At 41.5% G+C, this 26,920-nt stretch overlaps 1 protein-coding gene across 1 annotated transcript in view; it reads right to left on the bottom strand.

The window, feature by feature from the left end:
• Positions 1 to 26,920, bottom strand: part of LOC306964989 (ERC protein 2) — a 138,651-nt gene that overhangs the window by 93,724 nt on the left and 18,007 nt on the right. Inside the window, exons 8-10 of the mRNA XM_079559176.1 lie at positions 20,537 to 20,704; positions 8,673 to 8,810; positions 4,081 to 4,275 (exon numbers count right to left, since the gene is read on the bottom strand). Of these exons, the coding sequence (XP_079415302.1) occupies positions 4,081 to 4,275; positions 8,673 to 8,810; positions 20,537 to 20,704 (501 nt within the window). The remainder of the gene's footprint in view (positions 1 to 4,080; positions 4,276 to 8,672; positions 8,811 to 20,536; positions 20,705 to 26,920) is intronic.

Below are 26,920 nucleotides of genomic sequence, written 5' to 3'. Positions count from 1 at the left end.
TTGAGAGCAAATTGAGGGGGGATAAAGAAATCACAGTTTGTTTTGTTCATTTTAATTTACATGCTTTGGTTAGAAGATGTGTGCTTGTTTTAATGCCTTTTGTGCCTTTTCCAACTGTACATTTTGGTCAGTTTGTTTCCATTAGTCCTTAGCGTTATGTCACACAAGCTGCACAAAAGAAGCACATTTTTCCTTGAAGTGCATCAAAGTTTAAGTGGACTAAGTGTGATTGTGGCCTGAATGTGCAAGTGACTTTAAAAACTGAATAAATGGGTACACAATATATATATATGACCAAAACAGAGCAACAGTAATAACATGGCATTAGGATGAAAATATATGGCATTTAAACCTGAGTAAACAAAGGATTATGCATTGTGCCTCCCTGTTTCCATATTACTACCAAGAAAATACTAAGCATCAAACCTTAATGTGCTATAGAGTAAAGTGTTACCCCTAAAGGTTTTGGAAAATGCATCTATCCAAAAATGTCCTCCTAACAATAATGCCCATTTGGTTTAAAGGCATATGGTGAAGAGGGGAGGAAGCAGAGGTCATTTGTTCCAACACCTTGTTCAACTCTTTGCATTTTCTAAAATGTCTCCGGGAATAATACACCCGCTTGTGCCCGACTGTACAGATGCCAAAGCCTATGTAAAATGAGGATCACCTTTCCTGATAAAATGAGCAGCTCTGCGCCGCGGTACCCCCCGTGCACGGCCTCTACTCCTCGCACACATCAAAACCAATCTCAGCCTGAACAAAATGCATTAAGACTAAGTGGACTGGAATTTGTTATGGGACATTTCAGTGGAAAACACCGGTGTCACTGGAGCCGCGGGTCAAAGTCCATGCAATGACCAACTGGACCTTTTCGTATTATGACAGAGGAGTGACAGCCTGTTTGGATACAGTTACAGTCCGCATGTGGCTGTGAAAATTATTATTATCATTCCTTGCTGAGTAAATGTTACAAATTAGGTAAATGCGCTTGGTGGTGGTGATGCTGGTGGAGTTTTTCTTGGTAACTTAATTCCCTTTTGCTCTGTAAAGTCTACAGCGGGGAGGCTACAGAGCATCGGGGGGGGGGGTTGCCTTTGGCCTGAGCACATATTGTCGCTGTGTCACAGTGTTGAGGCTGTTTGTGACAGGAGGGGCATCCAGCTTAAAAATCTGCAAAACTATACAAAAAGCCAAAAACGAGGTCTAGTGAGGCTGACAAGACTGATATTATACACCCACTCACACACACCACATTAGGCAAAGTGGGTGAAGTGTCTTGCCCAAGGACACAACCACAGTCTGCACCTGTGGGGGCTGTGATTTCGAACCTCCAACCATCCAGTAATAAGACAACATGCCCCACCGAGCCCAAACTGTCGCCCCAGACCACGCATAGCAAAGGCAAGGAGGAATGGAAGAGCTTTTTTAATAGGACACAGATTAAGGTGTGGTGCCGTCTTGTTGAGTGCCTTCCCCGGGGTTATACTTTGAAGAGAAATGTTTAGCTACAAAACTCCTTTATTAACTTTGGAATCAACAAATGGAGTTTTATGGGAAGATGATGAATGGACGTCACCACCAGGACCAGCAGGTCAACTTGAAAGTCTGCAAGTCACGGCAATAACAAACATCTGCCGGTATACGCAACAATCGGCCAATGCAAACCGTTCAGACCACTCAGTTTAAAAAACGCTGTGTAGGTGTAAAGGTATAGTGTAGTGAAAGGTCCAAGATTGGGCTAAAACATTAGCAACGAGGGATCAGTTGGGGGACATCTTTAGTAGATCCGGCATGAAAATAACAGGGGGGCAATAGACGAAAATGTTAAAAAAGTAGCGCCATAAAGAGGAATGTATTACGGCAGATGAAAAGAATGCTGTAAAGGTGGAACAAACAAAGTGATTATAGATTGGAGAGGGCTTGCCACAATGGCTCACTGTGTGCTAACATAAACAACAACTTTAAATGTTTGTGATTAGTGGAAATGACGAGCGTTATATGAACTTGTGTAACTTTTTTTTAAGTGGTAGCTATATAAAAAGTCATAAAACAAGAGACAATTTTCCCATAAAGATGTCATTGAGAAAACTTGAATATTGCACCCATCCAGCTGAACTGACTCATTCTGTTCAGGCCTGGTTCAGAAATAAGATACATATTAATTTGTATGCCTTTTGGTTGGTTAAAATCGATAGCTATGATGCCCAAAATACATATAACATTATTTCATTTGATCAAATTTCATAACTTTTTACCATGATATCCACCTGTCCTTAAATGAATGCTTGTATTTTTGCAATATTTTTTGGATATTATATGAAGTATGTCTTTCTAGAGGAGGCGATGGGACATGCCATAGTTCCTTTTCGACTAGTCCAGCTTTGACCCCTGCACACTGCACCAGGTACTGACAAAAAACAACCAGGCACCAATTTTCTCTCTTTTTTAAGTTTACATAACAAGTCAGATTCCTGCCAAGTACACAAAATAGCACAATTATGGCCACACTTCTGTCAAGAGTGAGAATTTACTCCCAAAAAGAATGATGGAGCTGCTACTGCTTTCATGTGGTACCGCGTCAACGTTCAACAAGATATAATTTCAGATGAGCACTACGTGTGTATGATATAAAAGAAGTATTCTCATAAATTCTGCAGACTGTGTTCTGGCTTGTAAACCTGAGTGAGGAGGAAGAAAGAGTAAAAAGACAACAGGGCCCTGACCTGGCAGCCGCAGTGCCATAGCGGCACATTTCAGACCATAAATCACCCTGTTTTAATGCAGCCCTTAATCCTGTAAGCCAGTAGTGCAAAAAGGCCCTTTACCACAGAATCTGTTACAGTAAAGTCAATGCGCACTGGGAGGTAGAATTAGGAGTGGATGTTATCTGGGTAAATACAGAGTGCTAACAGTATATTACAACCTGTAGAGCAGCTGAGATCTGTTTTTCTTTTTGTACTAAAAAGATAATTATAAAGTTCTTGGTATTTCTTTGAAGAAGAACAAAATGTTTGAGAGAAAGGTGGTTATTACTTCTTCAATATGGACGTTTCACCTTTGTCAGGGTTACGGCTTCACTTACTTTGGTTGGTTGGTTTTCCGGTTAGACAATAAAATATGGAAAAGGTCATCAATCGGCCAAGGACTTTTTTTCAATTGTACCCATAAAGATTAAATACTAAATGTTCGAGAATTAACAATGGTGTTCGAGAGGATAGATGAAAAACAGGCAGCAGTCTGGATGCCTTATGCAGGAGAAGTTTATTTACCATCGGTAAGGAAACCGGAGACATGAACTTGAGACATTGCGCTAGTCCTACCATTCAAGTCTGTCTATGCTTCCACAGAAAAGGGATAAAAACCCTCTCAGAGCGTCATACTGATATGCAAGAGTCTGAGCACCACAGTCAAGGCTATGACAGAGATAGTACGACTGTAAAGCCTGACCCAGTATGATAAATGGCGATTTAATGTAATCCTCTAACACTAAATACTAAAACTAGCCACATGAGGTCAGTAAGGGGAAATAAATGATTATTTTCATTGCTGTGCTTCTTATCTAGACTCTGGAGATAGTATACAAACATTTCTACGAACTAACATCACAAGAAGACTTCAAAAACACTTAAAGCAGTACTAAGTAACTCATGCCCCTAGTGGCCATAAGCACCACTGCAGGTGTCGTAGCATGGTTTTTTACTCATTAATTGTCCGTGAGAATAAATACTACGCTGACAGAAAGGACAAAGGGAAAGAGGGATATTGTACATCCAAATACACAATGGACATAATTTTTGTCACTCAAACTTGGCTGTAAATACTGTTTAAGTGGCGCTAGTTAGCTTTGCCCGTTAGCCTGTTAGCTTCTTCTTCGTGATTCCATTAGTGTGTGTTGGTGTTCCGGGTCAGAGCAGGGAAAGTTGCGTATAGTGGTTTTCTGTCCAGAGACACCAGCGGGAAATGAAAGACCTTCCAATCATCCCATTAACACTTATATTACCCCCAGAGGGTCAACGAAAAGGATTTATTAAGGTAAACAAGTTACTTAGTACTGATTTACAACACTGACATACTGACCTCTACGTCAATCCGTTGGGTCAGGCTGGGGGCGGGGCTTGATGGTTGGTTGTTGGTCAACAGTAGTTTTTGAGGTTGCAGCGCTAATAGTTTGTCTTTTAATTCCTGGTTTTCTTTCCTTAGAAGCTCCATGTCCTCCAGTCTCATCCGGTCTTCTCTCTCCTTTTGATCTCGCAGGTTTTCAATCACACGCTCCTAAAAATACAGAGACAAAAACAGGATAATGACAAAACAGAAGACTGGTCTTGAAAAACTTACTTGAGGAAGGTTGTATTTATGTTACCTTAAAGGGACTATACAGAGTTTACAAATGTTAAAATTATGTATTTTCCTCCCCCTACATGTTCCAACAATGTCCTAATGTGTAGAATGAGCCCAGACCGGTTCACCACAACTGCCTCTAAAATCCTGCACTTAATATAGAAGGTGCAGTTACATGTATGACCTAAGGTGGCAGTAGTGAGTATAAAATGGCGAACTTGTATCTAGCCCCTTTGCTTTCTTCAATCACATAGCACCAGTCAATAGCACACTACAATGATGACCAAACCTTCTGTTGCTCTGTAAATGCAGTAAATTAGAATAACTGCCTTGTATAAAATTGCTCTCTCAAAATGGCTGTAGCGAATGTCTTGAAATAGGCCTCTGTCTCTTTCCGACCCTTTCCGACACGCCCCCTCCACACACTGTCTGTGGCATCTGTGGGGAGGGGGTTCTGCTGAGGAGCAGTGGTTGGTTACTCGGCTGGTGACGAAAGCTCGGAGGCGTCTCCAGGAGGTGGGGGCGTTCCTAGGAGGACTCAGGCAAACTTATCCCTAAAATGGCTGCCCTCAGAGTTTTTACAGATTACTCAAAAATACGTGAATGTGCCAAGGCAACACTTCAGGCATGTATTTAATGAGGGAATGACATAATAACATGATGTAAAGCTTGAAAATGTCGATTTTGCATATTACCCCCCCTTTAAGTGAAAAAAAAAAAGTCAAAGCTGTATATAAAGTCAGAGGTGGGACTACATGGATACAGCCCAATAAAGTTCATCAAGTTCAGTAAAAACTATGGAATGTATACTATGCTTCTATTGTGAAAGGACAACCATTCAATCATTTTGTGTTGAATCTTTTTTTTTTTTTTTTTTTTCGGTCCGTGAGCGAAAAGTCTTGCCAGCAGGCTTCACGGAGCGCGGCCAAAGACAAACTAATAAATGCCATTCATAAATAATACTCGCATAAATAATAGGGCAGGAGGCAAAGCAGCGCCAAGTGGAACAGAGGGAGAATGAGGAAGGGAAGCAAAAGTGTTGAGGGACAGAGACAGATTTATAGAGGAGTGAAAGTAGCACAGATCACTTGTGAACAACTGTATTGCCAACTGATAAACCAGATTGTGAATGTTTAGGCCATATATTTCTCTCCTTGTAATCTCACTGGACAGCAGCCCTACACTGGCCTGCATGTGCTGTTCGTGTGGTGTAAAGAGTGTAGGTGTGGACTGGAACAATTATAAAGGTGTTTATTCAGGTGTTTATTTAGGCACAGAGCTCGGCCCGACAACGAGGCTTTACGATGTGGCATCACCGCATGATTGGCAGCTCGAAACCCCCGGGTAATTGGGCAAACACTCCCCCAAAAACTCGAGCTGGCACTGTACTGCGCTTCATAGAGGGCAGTAAGAGACAAACCGCATGGTTAATAGGTCCTGGGTGTTTTCCCCACATTATAAAATATGTCAAGGATGTTTGGGGTTTAGGGAAGCAGACCAGGATGTGATAATAAAAACGGCCTCAAAGAGATTTTAAAGTGTGGAATTTGCATAAACACACATCCCAGCAGAGGGTGAAGTAAATACATTCTTGTTGAGTAATTAACTTGAATACAAGTAAATCAAGAAATTGCAATGTTTTTTTTCAGAATCTTGAGACCACTTTACTGTCTGTCTGTCTGTCTGTCTGTCTGTCTGTCTGTCTGTCTGTCTGTCATGAAGCAAGAGTTGTGTTTGATTTACTTTGTTGTAATATTTTGAAGTTTATGCACTTTTACTGGTAGTATTAACACCAATAAAAACTATTTGTAAAGTGTTCTCTCTTCTTGGCACCCAAATTGTTTTTATGTCAAGGAACAATAAACCTATTCACACTCACACACACACACAGACAGACACACAAACAAACACACAAATTCATATCCAAGTGGCACTGGAGACAAGGTGGGGTTATGTGACTTGCTCAAGGACACAATGACATTATGCCCTGGTAGGGGACTGGGAGAGAGAGAGAGAGCCTTCTTGCCAGAGTTTGTGGGAAAACTCTGAGCTACACCCACCCTACCCAGTTTGACCTGTACACCAGAAATTGTATATTTTTGTTTGGGTGAAAGTCTTATTTTGAAACAGAAGTGCTTCACCTTGAGTACAGTTCCCAAAAGTTTCTTCTACCTTTTGAACCCAGGCAGAGACATATACCAAAACTCATATAAAGCATAGGCCTTCAGCCCCAGCCAGTTAATTAGGACCGCAGAACTGTGGCTAGAGCCTGGCTCCAAAAGCCAGTTTGTGACAGGCTGTGTAATTAGCAACACACACTCTGCCTCTTGTAAACACAAATATACACACCCTTTCTCCACCGCAGAATCTAAAAGGCTCAACCAGCACACTCCTCATCACTGCTGAATGCTATGTAGGCGACATTTGAAGTGGTTTCTGCGTAAATACATGGGCTAACATAGAAAAAGAAGTTGGTCATTATACTCCTCTTTCCCTGTCCATTTCAAAGTCTTCTGACAACACAAAAACACATTGAGGTGATAAAAGATGATTTTAAGAGAAAACATTTGGTTCCAGGGGAGTTAGCCAAGGGGATGCACATATCCACGACTTCCATTACTCAATGTTGGCAACTGACGGAGTAAGCCTTTTAAGTTTGGAATAAATCTGCCTCATTTCAACTGCATTTTGCAAGTAAAACATGCAAATTCAATACATACATTTGTGCAAAAACAGATGCAGGGCAAAGCACTAACAACTAATTTTGAGAAATGGAGCTAGACATTCGCATCTGGCCTCACTGGGAACTCAAAAAAAATCTTAGCCAGCAATCCTTGCCAACGCAATGTAAACCAGAATCCATCTTTTGGTTTACAATAGAAACAAACATGAGAGTTGGAAGCCCTTTCAGTGCCTATTGTGCCAAAGCAATCATTTTAGAATATAGTCCTAACAATATGCGTGCTTGTACTAACTCCGAGCATGCAATCGACCGAAGCAAGACAGAGTCCTTCTGAAATAAAGCCAGTCGTTTCAGATAGTGTTTGGACAGGCAAGGCTGTTTGACATTTCATGGCCATTTGGAGTCCACATTATAGCATTAAATCTGCCTCCAATTAGAAATTAAATGTACCCTGCCGAGGATAACCATGGAATTCTTTCTGTTATTGGAGATTAGGCATGAAAATTAAAAGTGTATAACTTAATTTTACATGAAGACATTGAGAAAATGTTTAATACAATTCAAAGGGAAGGGTATCCTTGTATTGTATGGTGGGGGGGAAAGTTCTACCAACACTGCTGCATCAGGTTATAGAGACACTGAGGTAAGTTTTTCACATTTTCACACAAAGAAACACCTCTGAAATGACTTTAGTTTTCGGAGTTCCTTCGAAGGAGGACTAAAGCACAAGCTAAAAATACAAAACCGGACTAAACAAGACCAGGCTAGGTTATATGCACAAGAGCGTCACGTGACTTCCGAGTGAATTTTGTGTAGTCATTTACATATCCTGTCTCTGTTATTTCCCTATGAGGTCTTGTCTAAAAAAATAAATAGCTCAAGATTACATGGCAGGCAGTGAGTTACTGGTAGACAGTCACTAGCATCATGTTAAAAACGTCAGGTGCAGATAATTCACCGGAGGAAGCTTCCGCGCTCTTGAGGGTGAGGGAACTAATTAAAAAAATAGCCACAAGAAAAATAATCGGCCTGCCCTTAGTAAAGTGCAATACAAGTGTAAGTTATTAATGAAACTACAGTCAAGTTGGGGCTTTGACCAAATCACAGCTTATTATTATTAATTTATTGGAAAATCTCCATTATATGCGGCCTGCGACCCACCGTGGGAGCTGAATTTCAGGCCGCGACCCAAAATGAGTTTGACACCCCTGGACTATATGGAAGTTGTTGTTGTTTTTTACTCGCCACTGCCACCTCTGGTCTAACGCGTATCTGTAGTCTATACCCTTTATATTAGTTTCCACCTTTGCAATCCCTGAACTCTTGAGATTTCCATCCGTGCCTCTTCTGACCAAAACATTCCTCTGCAGCACCCCCTTTTCATAAATTCTATCCTTCACCATCTCCTCCCTGATGTGTGGTACAGCTACAGACGTGGACTAACATTTGTGTCTATGCAATCCTCAGCCCTGTCTTCCCCAGTCTCCCCCTGGCGCACCTCATCTCGTGTGGTCCAGTGCCTATAAATTGCAGAGTGATGTCATTAAATTGTTATGTTGAGTCATAACAAACCATGCACTTTAATCAAGCATACCTTTGACCAACTTCCTGTAACACCCCCCTTTTTTTCCACCCGTGCTTGATGTACCTTTTCAGATAGGGCCTCTTCCAGTGTGGCCAAGGCTGTGTCTGTGTTGCTCGAGTCCGTTTGAAGGCCTTGGACCCTTTCCCTTAACCCGGTCAGCTGTTTGTCTTTATCCTTCAATTGTTCCAACAGGTTTTCGATCTGGAGAAAGAAACAAAAGACGCTGAGAAGAGGGTTATACACATCACAGAAAACAGGTTGTGGTAATATCCTTTGTGTAGGCTCTCTGTCGTCCTGGAATTTTCCCTTATAGTAGAGATTTGAACATCTTCGACTGGACTGGACTGGGTTGATTGAGTTGAGGATGGTTTGCTTTAATCTTCAGAAGCTTCTTTTCATAAAAGCCATAAACATTAAGTATTTGCCAGTTCCACTGTATTACTTTGAAGGCCTGAGTGGCAAGCAGAGCACATGGCTACTTAATATGCGTCGACAAATGGACATACTTTAGTGCTCCCAATCACAGGCTCAATTCTACCTCCTGACTCTACTCTAAAGGCAACATGAAAGCACAGCAAAGATCATTCTTTCCTTGCAATAATTACATTTTTATCAGGCGCAGAGCCTCCTCAGTGAGATCTCAGGACTAGCTATGCTAGCTTTAGCGAGTGTGTTGCAATTAGCATTATTATTTATTTATCATGGAACCAAGGTTATAGTTGGACTATAGAGATGTTATGACAGCATGACCCAATATGATAAATGGTTATTTGAATTAGCCACCAAGTGACAGTGACACAGTCACAGCCATACTTTTCAGCAGTTCCAGCTTATTTACACTGATGTTTTGAGTGATGTTGGTCAATACTTCCGGAGCCTCTCCTGTATTTCAACTGGCACGTATTTCGGAAGTGAAGAACTGATGAAGTAAGGCAGACATTATTATATTAAATTTGGTGCAGCATTTACAGACGTTTTTTTCAAGTATGTTGGAAAAGGGCGGAACTACTACTTTTATAAAAACCTAAAGAATCATTGCCCCAACTTTTATAACTTAAATATCTACAACGATCTTAAACTTAACATGACAAAATGTTTAATTTGTGACGTTAACAAAGCAGGAAACATAATGTATCCATTGGTGTTCTGTCAGTTGGATGGTCAAAGTCCTAAAATGGAAGCATAACTGGGGGAAAAGTCACGTGACTGAAACTAATGAGAAAGGACATAACTCAGGTTTAAATTTCTGGAATGTCTGGAGTTTGTTTTTATGCTTTTATTTTCAGAATTGCTGTCCCACATTGTACTATGGATAATGAAAGTTAAGTGTGACTTAAAAACAAGTTTCTCTGTGGCTAACCTCATGTCACTGCAGTGATGGTAGGAGTTGTGTTCAACAGGCTTTATCAGATGGACACACACTAAGCCTTGTACACAACATGCAGTGAGTTTTACGAGACAAAACACTAGCAGATGCTGCTGAGGTGGGACACTGTGCCAAAGACGCCCCTGAGGCCTCCAAGTACATTTCAAAGGACGCAAACATCTGGTGGCTTGTCACTTGCTTGTGGCAAATCAACAATTTGAACACAATCATTTTGGTGTAGCGATAATTCTTTTCTTTAGTTGGAAAAGTAGGTCAGTTTTTCAAGTAAATGCTTAAATTATGTTTCCATTTTCATTTTTCTTTTTTACTTCTGTCTTTTTTTTAGGACAGACAAAGCGCCATTCACAGACTTCTGCAAAGCATTAATACCACATTTGACCCAAAGTGGAGTTTTTTGGAGATCAGGGCCTATGTTGTACAAAGCAAGACACACATCCACTGAAAGAATCCATTATTTTGTGAACATGAGAATCCAATAATGGCAAAGAAACGCACTTCGGGTCATCAAAAAAAAAACTTAGTGTGACGGGGTAAAAATGCCCGCGGGGGGAACAGGCCACATACCAGTCATGGGTACGCAGATAGATAATGTCCAAATCTCGACAAATGAATCCAATTAGACTGCAGACTTTGGTGTTCTCTGGTCTCTGGAGGGCAGGAGTGAGGCTTTAATGGGGCCATCGTGGTTTTGGCAACGGTGCGTAGGCTAAGTGAAGGGGGAGGTGGGGGGGTGGGAAAGAGCCGCAAGCACCCTTCGGCAGATCTTGATAGGTTAATAGCAGCCATTACAGAACCAAGCTGAAGGCTCTGCTGGGTCACTCCACAGACGATAGCAACATTCAGCCCTTCTGGGATTGACGGGAAAGCTTCACACTATCAAAGGCTGATAAAACACAAGGCAATTTATGGTTTCCGTGGGTGTGTTTGATACTGACTCCAGAGCCTGGGAAATCTGTCGCAGAATTACCTCATATTGATTTCACTTTTGATGTCAGACTTTTTTAAAAATCAGATTTCTTTTATATCACGGCAGTTCAAGTGCAAAAACGACACGTTACATAATCTAGCATTAACAATAGCAAGTGGTGGGACAACATCCTTATCTCCACTGTGGTAAAGAGGTACAAACAAAAGACCAATATCTAGCTCTGGCCTCAGGCTGTATTGTCTAAAACCCTGAAATGTCTTTATTCTCTCAAATCTCTCTGAAACATACACACATGCACTCATGCACACAGTTTTGCGTCATTCATGGGCACCGCAGAGCTTTATTCCAGTTCAAATTGAGCATGGGGGCTCTGGTCTTCGATTAAAACGAGCATACATTCTTCACCAGCAGAAGTTTGCTTTGGCCAGGCCAGGCAAAATAACAACCCGCCGATGAAAAATTTTGCCCTGCCGTTTAGCTTTGTGTGAAATTGTGCAGAAAAACATTAAAAATAGCTAAAACCATATGAGAGCAGACGGGAACACGTACACTGCAAAAAAGAATTTACTCGATAAGTTTAAATGACTCAGGTTTATTCATCTCGGGAGATGTCTTTTTTAGATTTCAGACTAGAGAAGTATATTAATTTGCTTTAGTAACGCATTTCAGTTGTTATTCCATGGATTACACTCAGTTAATTTTAGACATAATGTAGTCCAAATTCTGTCTCTTTTAGACCATTTTTAGTACCAGGTTCCATCTATATCAAACTTGATCTAAGCCGAGTGGTACTTAGAAGTTCGAGAACCACTGACATTGTTTGACATCGCTTCTTATTTCCAGATAACTCTTTGTCTGTGGGGCCCAAGAAAATAGCGCTTGTCCTAATGGCACATTTATTATCATATTTACAGCGAAATGACATTAAAAACGGTCAGAAATGCCAAGACACACGCTAAATTATCTAGATATATTAGTAAATCCATATATACTACTTTTTGTAGTGTAACTAACATGGGTCATGGACATGGGAAAGGGGGGGAGGAATACTTTCATAACCGGACGCCTAAACATAGTCGGCGAAGAGAAATGTCTTTGTGGACGGGTGAGGTGCAGGATTGCCGCATGCCTTTTTAGGAGCAAAGGGGCCTCTCCCTTCCAGTAGCGTGGATGTTATGATGAGAACAGCAGCCATTCATTTTATCTCTCAGTCTATGGGGCTACCTTAAACTATACTCCCGCATCACAAAGAGGCGATATCCAGCCAGACACACGCAGGCCTTTATCATTAAACCAGTGCACATATGTCAGCCCACCACGTACACTTCCCCTCACACAGGGACCACCAACAAAAGGCAGCTTCAGTGAGCGTCCCAGGCTGTCTCGGTACTGTTGAGAAGCCGTGACTTTTGTCTTAGTCATGTCCCACAGCGCCTCGTGCTGACTTACCGCTTTACTGTTTAGGCTGTGAACGTAGACGTGGTTACCTCCTGATGACCCTAAAATTTACATCCTGAACACACTGTTAGTCAGCACATTTTCTAGAGAATCACAAACGTTTGTAACATGCAGTCAGGGCCTAGAAGTGACCGACTGTACTGTACTAAGTTATTCAGATCAAAGCAGAAAAATGAATGAAACCGTATCATTCGTTTTTAAAGAACCGGTTAAAGTTTAATTTAAAGATGATTAAGATTGTGGGTCCTCAAATCCTTAAGCTATTAGGCATCATTGAGTGAACTTGAATTAACTTGCCCCTAAACCTATTTATAACATATATTCCACCACAGGATCACATATTTCAATGTAAAACTACCAAATACAATATCCTGCATGTAGAACAACATGTTGATTTGCTGGAAGGTGGTTCCCACACAATCTTTGTGCAATGCCTTGGGTGCATTAGGAGACCATTCAACAAATCCATTCTGATAGTCTTATCTGATACTTGAGAGGCTCTAAACAAGTGATGCCCTTGCCATAATTTGAGAACCGTTGCTTTGATGCAAAGTGTGTAGTGTAGTGTGTAGTGTAGAGATTGCAACCAACTAAAAGGCCTAACCAATAATCTCACTCTTTTGTGTTAATGAAGTGACTCATGGCACTGATCAGCGCTCATGTAAAACAAATAGCTGTCAGCACAACTATTTCCACTTCTTGCACAAGCAGCTTTATTGTCCTGTGGGAGACTTGTTGATTCCCTGTGGTTGCAAAGCGTACACTTTCATGACCATTTGTTCAAGCCGGGCGCTAATCTAATACGAGAGAAGCAAAGTGCATAAGACTTTGTGACTTTGGGGGGAGAAAAAAAATAAATAAATCTAAAAACAGCTTGCTCCGGGGCACGACCACAAAACTTCTCTTAACTCCATCCAAACTCCTAAGTCAAAGTCTGGGGCTCCAAAAGAAGTAAAACACAAAAGTGGCCCGCGTGGAGCATGGCCGCTGTAAAAATAAAATCATTCGTATTTTTAAAACTCTTGTGGACCAATAAAAATACCAAAAACAATAATGGAACGGCCTCTCTGAAACGATTCCTGTTGCCGTGCGCTTGTCATCGCCTGCTGAAAATATGACAGGGACCGTTGTAAAACCCAAAGACCCTGGCACCGTCATGTCAAACTAAAACACGTACGCGCTTAGGGGACAATGACCGCAAACTGAACAATAAGTAGTAACTGTCAATATCCCTCCCACACAATGTAGGTCACTGTCAGAAACATCGAAAAGGCTGCGCAATTTGTCATCCAAATAAAACACTTGAGACTTTTATGAGGTTTGTGTCTATTTTCACTGAATTGGAGGCATGTTGTTCCTATTTGTACAACGTTTTATTCTATTCCCACAGTAATTTGCAGGGGTAACAAAGGGATTTCTACAGCTTGGATAAAAAAGGATGAGGGGTCACTCATGGGTGTAGGGCTGGGCAGATTTTTTTGGGTTATATCTTTATATCAGGATTCAATGCAGCCTCATGCTCAAATAGACACTGTCACAGATGCTATTTTCGTCATTGACTGGTCAAATGTGAAGAAGCAGATGAATATGGCATAAATCCTATTCCAGATTAATATACAAGCATCCGAATATTAGGCGGATGAGTCGCTACAGAAACATCAAAGGAATAGAATCTGACAAAATTAGGAGATACAGTTTAGTATTTAAAGGAGACGCCTCTAATCCTGCTGCTGACTTCAGTTAAAACAAAAGTTCAGTCATCTGTGGTCGAAGCTTCCAAGGCCTCATATTGTGTAAACTGGCGCCCCCATGTGGCACACACCAGCCATAGGTTTACTTCCTCACCAAGTTTGCATGAAAGCAGTAGTTGATGTTCAGCCTTGCGTAATTACTAGAATGTAATGAGCCACCGAAAAGGAAGTTACAGCAATACACCGAGGCCCCAGAAGACCCGGGTTTGCCAAGTCCTCGCTGGCAAACGAACCAGAGACAATGTAACACAGAACAAAATCACACCTCTCCCATTCCCCACCTCAAACGACCCTCCTTATGTCATGCTGCTTTTTGCCTGAACTGCTATTACTCATAAGTTATCGTCCGGAACAACAGAGCGGTGACTTCATGTAACGAGTGGTGCCCAGGAGAGGGATGGAAGAGGAAGGGAGGGTCAAGCCACTCTGAAATCATCCACACGTTTCAAAATGAGAGAAACACCATTCATTTTTATGATTAAGGGGCACCACTTGGGCGCTGAGAGATTTATCAATGAACAAAAAAGCCATGCATCTTTATTATGAAGCAGTTAAGTCCTAATCTGCCGGACTCGCTCCACTTTCCGAGTGTATGGTTGGTACTCTGGCAGATCAGTTATTTGAGAAGACTTGTTTCTATCAACAACTGAGGCTGGATGATTCAAGTTTACTTTACTTACTTACTTACTTACTTTGTTTACGTATCTGTTATCATTTGCATTAGAATTTAACATACAGTTATCTAATTCTGCACTTTTCCTTATGCATTTCTAACATCCAAATGCTTCAAAAGGATGACTTTATAAGCACATCAAGGAGCAATACCATCATATTGTAAACAAGAAGGCTAGCATGTTAGTTCAGAATAGTTAGATGCACAGCGCAGCATCTTTTTTCATCGCTGTCTGCTTTTACAATACACCCAAGGACATAAAACCGTATTTAAGGCTGGCCAGGTTACTAAAGGTTTTGGAGGCTTTTGATCAACGACAGGTCATTCCGCAAAGGCATAAAATATGTGCAGTCACTGTATATCAGCCTCCTCCATGTCCTAATATTTTATGTACACAGTCTCCGGCAACCATTCAAAGGCCTAGAGGAAAGAAACACTCATCAAAGCAGAACCAGGATCAAGTGGAAGAGACAGAATTCTCTACGGGTCTCACTCGGATTAGGGCCGGGGGCTGTGACTCCCATGCATTTAGTCGGCCCCTAAACAATGTTGGCTTTTTGAGAAAAACAAAACCGCTCTGTATTCAAAGTCAAAGTCAAAAAGTAGACGTGTGTAAAGGCAAGACGCACAGGGGACAGCACATTTTCATCATACAATAGGAATAAATACAGATATAAACAGACTGAGGAGAGCACAGTATTATGTATTTAAGTTGTGATTGTTATCATAATGTTATTCTATGTTTGGCCTGCGGGTACATGGCGAGCATTCATCCTCCCTCCTCCCACTCCGCCCCCCCCCATTTTTCGGCAAGGTCATTCATATGCAGGCCGTCCTCTGCATTCATACATACTAATTAAACAATAACAAGCTGCCAACGCGTCTACACACATAATAATGAATGTTATAAATACAAAAGCTGAAAGGAAAGACTATTTCTTTTCCTCAACATACACTACACTACACTGGTTGGTTTATTCATGCGTTTTATCCTCAAGACCTTTATCTCTACCTCCCTCCGCCGTGGAATGCCGCAATCATGGCAGGATAATTGCACTGACACTTTATTTCTCCAACATCTCGAGAAATGAGGTTTCACTCGTGTATATAGCAAGGAAGAGTGGCAGCGCTCTGATGTACGGAAAGCAAGCTCATCATTTTAAGATCTAAAGGTGGGTCCACAGATGTTGCACGGGATTAGGTTGGAGAGTTATATCTTGTCATCGACTTCTTGATCTTGAATGGGTTGCTTGTTCAGTTGGTTCACATTCACAGACTTACACGGAGGCTGTATCTTTCTGTATCGTGGGTAATTAATGGAATTGATCGCTGACTTTAGCGCAAACGAACGTTCAAAAACAACCAACTTTCCGGGCTGCGTCCCCCCCTCTACTTTAATTTCAGGTGCCCACTTTTCCTCATGGGTCAAATGCAGAAGACTAATTTGGCTAAGGGCACGATAAAGTGTACTTCACGTGACCTGATCAACCTTAATCAGCATCGGAAATGAATGCGCAAGATTATAGGATCAGACTGCTACATCATAAAACAGACATAATGAAATGAGGTCTGAAAACGTTCTCTGTTTAGCGCCGGCTGTGGTCGTCGTGCTGAGGGAGCAGTGGGTTTGTCTTGAGCGATCTCTAGCCTGGCCCCAATCAGCTGCCCTAAGGCTCGCACCATTAGCTCAGCACTGATTGCTGATAGAAGGCTGAAAGAGAGGGGGGGGGGGGGGGGGGCAAAGTCACAGTCGCCGGGCCGTTTACAGGAATCTCCCCATGTTCTGACGGGCCTTATCTGGAGCCCTGTCTCTGCTCTCTGATTGGTCAGATGGAACCTATTAGGATGAAAGGCATCGGTGGCCTCATCATGCATCTATCAAAGATCACACAGTTGGGAACATGAACAACGTTACCATCTCAGAAAGAGCGCAGTCCAACATGTGTTTAGGGATACAGTGCACCAGAACTTTTTGTTACTTATTGGCATAATTCGTACAACTGTGAGGATTTCTGGGAAGAAAGAGATAATGCTAGAATAATTCAGTTTAACCCCCGGCCTGAACTAAGCACATTTTCTCCAGTTTGGCTTTACCCAAATCTACAACAGTCAAATCAAACTAAGGCCTACAAAACTGGTTGTACATTTTTTGTTGTGTGATGGCCAGGTTTTTGTCACATATTTTAACACTTTTTTAGTTGTGTTATTGCTTCTTTTCTGGCGCGCTTTTGTCGCTCTTTCGCGTTTTTTTGTTGCTTTTTTTGCCACTTTTTGTTTTTTTGGCGCTCTTTTGTGGCTTTTTCATCGCGTTTTCATCACATTATTGTTTTTTTCAAGACACTTTTAGATTTGGGTAAAGCCAAACTGGAGAAAATGTCCTTGGTTTAGTCGAGGGTTAAGAGGTTAAAGGGATATTTCAGGATTTTTGACGCAGCACCTCATTTCCTAGTTATCCAGAGTGTTGTTGATTTCTGGAGATATATATATATATTTTAATTCATGCAGTCCTTGTATTTGAAGAGTTTAGTGGTGCTAGGCTAGTGCTAGGCTAGCGCATGTCAATGGTAACTAGTAGCCTGCATTAATAACCTCTTCAAAATCATGGGGTAGGCCTCCAAGCGTTGCCATATCTGATTTGAAGAAAGCTCCTTTGTGAATTCCACGTGTAGTAATGCCAGCCGCAGGTAAACAAACTACGGCAGATCCGGTAACCTAGCAGATCACTCCGTTGCTGCGTAGCTTACAACCAGGAAGCTGATGCTGCTCAAATATACGTTATTTTAAATGCAAAATTGTTTATTTAAAAAATTATTCAGTCAACACAGACATTTATATCGGTAGTCTGGTGTTATGTGATTTGCCTCAGGTGCACTGTGCTTGGGTCAGACAATTTTTAATGCAGGCTACTAGTTACCATAGACATGTGCTAGCTAAGCACCACTAAACTCTTCAAATACAAGGACTGCATGAATTAAAAATATATATATATATATCTCCAGAAATCAACAACACTCTGGATAACTAGGAAATGAGGCCCCATGTCAAAAATCCTGGAATATCACTTTAAAATGGACATATCACGCATAATTGCTGATTATAAACTTGCCTTTGAGCACCTCAGCATTGTTGTTTGAACTTTTATGAGCGTGCATGGCAAAATAGACTTGACGAGTAAAGACTGCACTTTTGGCAACAGAGTACATTACCTAAGCTAAAAACAAGGTACATGACACCATATTTACCTAAGAGCATGCCCACATATTGATGATGACATAATAAACACAATTTGGGCTTAGAACGGTGCAGATCAGTAATTGTTTATGGGCTTTAAAAATGTGGAGGTGCTTCAGAAGTAGGAGGAGAAACAACCGACGTAAAGTGGATTACTACGTTATCAAAAAATACTTCTCCAAGTGAGTTTTGACAATAGTGCATGGTACTAAACTGGTTCATATTTAAGGTAGTGATTCAATGCATGTGACTGTCTGCATTTCAGCTCTGTCTTTGTTTTAATTATCTTTGTCTCTTCGCCCTTTGTGAATGAACTGATTACATAACACGTGAGCCATTCCCTATAACCTGCACATGCGCTACAGAAACCAACAACCAACTCCTCACATAAAACATTTCGGCAGCAGTTTAAAAGTGAAGAAATATATGGCCCATAGCATCTGGATACCTTCCACCTAAAGCTCTGAAAAAAGTCCATATTTGTTTACACACACCAGGCGTGCACTCCAACATAAATCTCACAACAAACACTACACCAATATTTAGCTTTCTATCAAGAGCGCCACCACTTCCCCTTGCTATCCATATGCATCACACTCAACAGGGCCAGTGTTGTGTCGGGGAAGTGCGCACATGTGGGAGGAGGGAACGAAATGAGAACCCAGAGTGTTTTGGGAGAAGACTCTCACCGTAATCCATGCTCTTAAGTGCAGTCATTTTTAACACTAATATCCAGCCGGAGACACTCGATACACTTTGGTTTCCTCGGCCTGGCGAGAGAGGCATCAGGAAGACAAGTTCATAAATGATGAAATCTTGACAGTTTGCGAAAGGAAACAAAAGAAAAGACGTTGTATCAGTGCAGAGTATTCTTCTCCTGTGGCTCTCTCTTTTTCGCTCCTATTCTGCTTTTCAACACAGTGAAGCCCGAGCTGTGCTGGAGATACTAGGTCAGAGCCAGCGATGAAACCAGGCAGCAGTAAGTGCTGACAGGGCAGGCACGCAGGTTTCCCCAGAGAAAACCTGCTGCTAGACACCATTAGAAATAACAGGCAAGCGCAGCCAGTAGTCGAGTGGTTAAGGCTGCTGCCATGTACATGGAACACTGAGGCCCCCGGCAATTTGCTGAAAGTCTCTCCCCGCTCTTTACCCCCCTTTTACCCAAAGATGTCCTGTCTAATAAAGCCTACTGGCCAAAAATCTTTTAAAAAGAGAATAACTAGATAGAACAGAGGCTGTTATGTACGGGACATCCCTCTGTGGAGACACGCTCTGTGTGAGCATAGATAACTGGAGAGCTGTATGTGGAGGCTGTAGGGAGGAAACGTGAGAGCCTATACTTCATGGACACAGGCAGACCTTTAAAAAGCATGAATATGGATGTCGATGACCACAATGTTTGAACATGAATAACACATGTATGCCAAAACCACACAGTGACCAGCTCTGCATGTGTTCCTCCCACAGCTACAGCCCCATCAAAACCAGGGAAGAGAAACAAATAAATAAATACATCATTATGCATTGGTCACGGTTTTGGAGAATGAGGGCTATAAAAGAACTCCACTGTTCTACGGTATCATGCATAAGAGCTAGAAATGCCCACAGAAACTGAGCTGGTTCTTTGCTCATTATTTTTAGTTAAATCAGTCTTTACCTATTAGGATCAACCACGGCTCAAATAACCTGTAGCTGCCTGTTTTCTGAATTAGAAAACACAAAACTGCGCAATGAAAGACACTGACTGTGATCCAAAACCTTCCACTTAAATCGATATACTGTATCTTTAGTCCGCTCCTCTTTTTAGAACCTGAAGTCTGTTTCTTAGTTTAAGAGTAGACTGTTATTTATCATTTTATTTACAAATGACTGCCGCCGCAACTCTTTAAATGAAATCACTATGTACACGGACTGTCTCTGCCATAATTTGTATCGGTATATTCAGTTTCCCAGATGCTTTTAAGACTATAAATTAGAGATCTATATACAGAAAGGGACAGGGAGAGTTTGTTTTGTTCCCTAAGGAGAACAAACTGTAAGCTGCCACTACATGTGTGTTTTGTCCCATCTAAATCCTGTGTACATACAAAGAAGTGCTTAGTTGAAAGCAGACCTGACACCGCATATAACCCATATACAGTATTAATCTAATAGTAATAATAAGTATGTAAGAGGATATGAAAGAAAAAGAGGAAGTTGCAACATGACCATTATGTGCGTGCAGTCGGTCCTGATAGGAAATCCAAATTGTATTCCCACAGGTGGTCAGCGAACCGTTTTAACCTTGTGTCACATGTGCTGAAGCAGGTGTGCAGAAAAAGTCAGTACGGTAAACACTATCATTTGTCATCGACCTAGTTAGCCAATAATTCACAACAAATGTCAGATGGCATTTTTTTCATAAAGGAAAGACGACTCGCAGGCTGCTGCTATAATCCCGTGGCTTTACTGGGCTTTGGTTTGTTGTGGAGACAGTTATTGTGAGGTATTTTATTGTACCTTCTTCTGTAGGACGATGACCTTCCTCTCCTTGACCTCCAGCATGTCTTTTAGATCCCGTATCTCTCCCGTCAGCGTGCTCTTCTCGTCGGACAGGTCCTGCAGCTGCTTCGTCTTCTTAGTCAGGAACTGCTCCTTTTCTTCAAGACGCACCCGCAGAGCGTCAACCTGAAACAACAGATCACTCACTAACTAGGCCTAATATATTCAAACATAATTTATTTCAGCACTGCGTAGTGAGACTTTGAGAGTGGAAAAGGAGGACACAGAATTTAGAATGTATAGATGAGGGCTGCAAGATTAGGGGATCACGATCGTTTGACTCATTTTTATTGTACTCTTATTTGAGCTTTAGGATAGTCCCAGTGAGAGGCACCTTCTTGAGGCGAGCACAAACCACTGCACAACTGTGCATATGTCTTGATGGAGTGCAATTAAAACTGCTAACACTGTAGTCCAGACCTCGGGAAATATGTGCTCAAAAGCATGTATCATTTTAGCAGTTCATATTTCAGTGTTATAACAAGTGTTATTGCTCATTTCTGTGTTTAAAATGTAGATAGTGAACTGAATCTTGATTTTACATAAGCCTTAAATCAAACGGCAATCACGACACTTGTCAGCTAAATCAGTATTACATTTTTCCCCCAAATAGGATCGACTGAAGCAAAGTCTCAAAAGTTCCCTTTAAAACGATTTGTCCTCATCTGAAGCTAAACACACACACACACACACTCCCACAATCGTCCCACTCGCCGTCCACATGGCGCCTCCTCAACACCTTCAACACTGACTGTAGATTTGGAATTCCTGTTGCCATGGTGAAAAGAATGAACTACAGTGAACTGAAGTTCTCGATGTGCAACAGTTTCATGCATATTTAGCAAAAAACATTCACACATACTGAACAATGAAAATGTTGTCAAAGAATAATTTTCTATTACCCCTTTGATTGTTTCATGGTGCATGTTGTTATGTCTTTGTCATTGTGAAACACTTTGATTTGTCCTGGGAATTAATATTGCTATAAATGGAGAGCAGCAGATTTTATTAGACAGGAGGTCAGTATAAAGTCAATTTTAACCAAGAAATATGAAATTAATGCAGATCACTGAAAGGAAGCAGGACATTTTAAGCAGCTCCAAAAAACAACAACCCCTAAATAAACAGAAAGAGGAATTGGGAGCAAATAACCAACATGAAAGGAGAACTTGATATATGTCCAAACCGAGACTGCACAAACAGCTAAAATTGTGGCTGTATTACCGTAAGACCGAGAGCTTTTCCACCATAGCTGTCAGTATAAATGTGCATCTCAATGTGTAAAATGAGAGTGCACCGGGCAAGCTGCAGACACACAGAGGTCCTCTCAACTGCGTCCATTAAAAGCAGGCCAGGACCCCCAGGTGTAAGATGGCGAAGTATTTATCTCACATTGCTGGTCTGGCAGCCGACCAGAGTTTAATAGTAAGCCCAGTCTTTGTAGTCTCCCCTTTGCATAAAACACAAGCCATTCTTCAAAAAAGAGGAACGACGGAGTGACACTTATAATGCAGTCTATATTAGTCTAGGCACATCTTTATAGTGCCCTGTGGGGTTCCTACACATCTGCAAGCACAAGAGAGAAAAAGACCCCCAACTTCACACAGCGAAGAACAATTTAGCAAGAATGTAGCGAGGAGGCCGGACAGGAAATCCCCGCTGTCTCACCTGCTCAAGCCCACTAAGCTGTTAAAGTGCGGCGAGACACCCCGCTAATACCCTCTTAAAAGCAACGCTGCGCCATTTCGAGAGCGAAAACAGGGGCTTACAAATGATAGGAGCACATGCCAAATTCCGCAACAACTGGGATACTATGCAAAAAGCAAACACAAGGAGAATACAGAGAATACATTTTCACCAAATCCATCAAAAAACATACAAAAATACAGCAGTGTTAGTACTGAATTACTTTTTTATGCAGTTCTGTGGTGACTTGTTTTGGCTCATCATAAGGAAGTCCAATTTAGCAGCTCTTTCAGAAGTATCATCATGAAAATTACACTGCAGTATTCCTCGGATGTCAATTTTAGTACAGTGGGTCCACAAAAATTGGTCTGAGAGCTTAGTTTAAGCCCAAAAGATAAATGCACTTCATTTTGATATATCAGCAGCATGTTAGTGTGTCATGTGTGATCATTTTAAAATAATGTGATCATCTTCATTGGTCAATGTGTGGCTGTCCTCTAAGTAAAATGAGCAACAACAAAAAACTCTCAGGCATTTGTAGTATTATTTTTTGATTTGATTTGACCATTTAGAACAATAAAACTATGTTATATTAAAGTCTTGGGTTGTAAACTTTTATCAAAATGTATAAGATAACTGGTCAAATAATCTACATCTGCGGCACATCTGCTGGACATGTTGTTCCGCGTTGTCAACCAAAACGCATGCTGAGACTACAGACAGCGAACAAGACAGGCTGATTAACCTCTGTGCTCGCCTCTAATTTCCCCTCGAACGCTCCTCCTTTTGTACCCAGCTTTCTCCTGTCCCCATCCCAAGCCCGTCTCTCTTTTCTAGCGCCACAGACCTCCTGCTCAGCACCAAACTACCCATGTGTGTTTTTGTATTGCTTTTAAAGCTGCAGGAAGGATCATCAGACTAAGCAATGCACAAATGTGAGAATGTTATTATTGGGAGCGACCTACAGGCTCATGTTTCTCTTCAAATATGTACTTTTTCAGAACATTTTGGCTTATGTGTCAAGGAGATAATGGGTCATTTACAGAGCGCAATGTGCTTTTCTACTCACGCAGCATTTCTCATTTACATATTATATTTGGGGCCCCAATACTGTAATACAGGCTATTTCAAATAGTGAATTAGGTGCAACATGCCCCCAAACGGAAATAACTGGCAGGACTAAGTAACTCATGCCCCTAGAGGCCATAAGCGCCACTGCATGTGTTGTGATTCTATTAGTGTGTATTGGGGCCTCCGACTCGTAGGCAGCGAAGTTGTGGTTTTCTGGCCAGAGACACCAGGGAAGATGAAAGACAAAAGGTACAGATGACAGACAGAAAGGTACAGATTGTCAGCTCGCCATCATCACCAAGGGAATGAATAATGCAATGTAAAGCAATACAAATCAAATACAGTGACTGTGTGAAAGCCTATTGGTTAATAAGTAAACACAACACGAGTCAAAACTAATGAAAATGTGATCTAATCTTCATGACCACCAAATATCAACAGGATCACGGGATTAAGTTGCGCTAAGTTATTTATCTGCATCGATGTGAGAAGATAAGAATAAGCTCTTCCAATTCATTTATTCACCGCAAAATAAACTTCTCTCAACGCTACATCATTAAATCGGCCCTGCTATGTTTTCGAAAATATGATGTTTCAAATCAATGAGTTCTTGGCCCTCTTTAAACAAACGATCGCAATCACACAAAAGCAACAAAATGAGTGGATGATTATTATAGTAAGAAATAAAATATAGCATGTGTATAAATATATAAAATCACTTGTGAAATTTCAGAAGCTTTTGTTCACTGCCATTGACATTCAAAAGCAAAGGGTCAGATTCAAAACAGTGGTGTAGAATCAAACGAGTTGTCTGTGTCCTCACATTCCTTTTCTCACATTTCATAATGCAAGATTCTCTGGCTCACGTATCACGTAGGGAGCCAGACTCTGCTCTGGACAGAGATAAACAATATCATGATTTATAGAGGAATAACACGGATAATATGGTGGATACTGTGCAGCAAATCACGTTTATCGCTCTGAGGTGATATTCTGTTGATGATCAGTGTTTTGGCTTGCTTCGTGTTCATCAAGAAGTCTGAACATCAGCTCAAGTGTGAAAATACTGTAAAAGGTGTAAAACCTACTGTATACAGCTCTGCGTCTACAGCTGTGTGAGATCTCATTTCTACGCCGGAGTGAGATCTATCCAGCCTGTATAAACATAGCAGTGGCTTTCATAAGGTCTAAACTCTAAAGCTTGTGTTTGTCCAAATTCATCTTTCAAACACTGGGCAGAATGTGCACCAACGTCTTTATATTTGTCTGGGCTTCATCATTATAAAAGATAAACCATCCCTCTTGAGATAAAGAAACCTTAAAGCACATAATGGATTTTCAAAAAAACATAATGGATGGATGGAATGAAGAGTGACCTTTTGAATGAACTTCATCCACGCAGGGGAGGAAGGTTACCATCCAGTCAGCCTCTAAACAAGCACTACCAGGAACAAACTGTACTTGTACTACTTAAATGATGTTTAAGGGCTTCCTGTAAAATATGGTGAATGTATAACTGAGTACTGTATGTATCTGAACAATGTCAAACAGATGGTGCACAATTTGAGGTCAATAATCCATAGTTTTAAGATGAGGCAATAGAAATATTCAGTAGATGCGATGAGGTTATTGCCAGAGGTTAGACAAGTCTTACACATAGCAAATATGACCACATTTCGATTGTGTGCGTTGGCATGAATGTGGTTGGTGCAGGTGCAAATCAAATTGATATTGTTATAAGAATGAAATCATGTGACTTTGGCGTATTGATTATTTTTGATGCATACATGACTGGGCCTACATAGGGGATAATACTTAAACCCTGGGCTCATATAGGAGGCAGAATCCAAGTAAATACAGGTCAGTCAGAAATTAATATAAAGGGCACATCATTCCAGGGACATTAAGCAGATGTAATGAAACAACAGGGATTACAGTGAATGCAAAGGGCACAGTCTCAGCGTAATGCATGAGTTGATAACATTAGGGAGATTGTGTGAGCGAGCCCAACGAATGCATTGAACATTTTAAGGTGAGGGAACGAATGAAACGCTGTGAAAACATGTAGACATTGTTATGCTTTAACACTAGAACAGAGGAAGGCTATCTGACCGAACCTGCACACACTTTACTGTGAACAGCTGCTGCACGGCCTGCTCCTCCGCTCATTAATCATCATTACTTTGTTCAACACAGTCATACACCGAGAGATATCCACAGACAAGAGACACATGCAGCACACATCAAGGAAGAGCCACAGCAGGCGTTCCCCCTCATTAACACTTGCTCCATCTTTGATTACTTTTCCTGATCATTTCCAGTGCTGCAAGCCAGCGCCGCGTCCGCTTTCCAAAGAATCTGTTTCCGGACAAACCACACTATGCTCTGGCAAACATGTGGAAACGACCCATTCCACATCTTATACAGGCGTTAAATCTAGAATATTTCACATTTCCTGAAAAAGCGATGTCTGAGTCTCGCATTTGCGCTTTTATGGATACTGGGATGCAATCGTACAAATCATGCAATAAAGGAAGAAGAAGGAACCAATGGACACTATTACTCCATACTTGGCGGTGGTAAGCTACTATTGTAGCCACAGCTGCGCTGGGGAAGACTGATAGAAGCGAGGCAACCAGTCTGCGCCATCGGCCCCTCCGACCACCATCAACCACTCACTCACTCACTACATTTGCTTCCAAGTTCTGACAGGATCGGGCATAGCAAAGGCGGTATGGCATGGGGCGCAGTTACGATCGCACTAAAAGCCGTCAGAGCAGGGTAGGAGGAGTCTGTAAATCCGCCATAGATTCCCTTTCGAACGTGGTCATTGTGGCAAACGGGGAGGAGTGAGCACACAATGTCTATTCTTTTTTACAGTCCATGGTTTTCATACACAAAAGTCAGAGGAGACAACTTTTCATCCAGTCCACACACTGTAATTATAGATGTAGCTGCAGCTGCCTTAGTGTGGACTAACAGGAGAAACGGCAGCACTGCACTTTATCACCCATAATGTGAATGAAAATCTCTACAGGGCAAAGAAATCAGGAGTCTACTTGAAGTGCATAACATACAGGTTTGTTTTGATGCTATTAACTGTTTTCAAACTCAAGCATACGATTAAATGACCCCTTCAAATTCTGACCTCTCTCACTTCTTTTTATGTTCTTTCCACATGGCCTCCGAAGAACTTGCAAGGGCTTTATTTTGGATCGCGCCATGTTTGTGCTTAGGGGTCCAGCCACTGTGCAACTCACACTGCATCCCAAACCACACCAGTAACCAAGGAGCAAACTGTGGGGCCTAAGAATAGGGACCGTAAGTTAGTTAAGTTCATGTGAGGCTAGATCTGGTCAACGATTGTTCTTGCTTAGACAGCTTTGCATAGTGACAGTAAGGTTAATAGCTCAAGAACAATGACATCCCCAAGTCTCTTATAAGCATTTACGGACGACTAGGGAACAAGAGGGGTCAAAAATGACAGAAGGCAGCCAATGTCAAAAAGCAATGACAGGAAAGAGACTGTAACAGCACACAGTAGGGGATGGTCCAGGGTGGAGCGTAACCAGGTCAACCACATCT

This window comes from Gobius niger, assembly GCF_951799975.1.
Source record: "Gobius niger genome assembly, chromosome: 6".
NCBI lineage: Eukaryota > Metazoa > Chordata > Actinopteri > Gobiiformes > Gobiidae > Gobius > Gobius niger.
The sequence above is the reverse complement of the archived record's forward strand: the minus strand, read 5'-3'. Positions and strand labels throughout refer to the sequence as shown.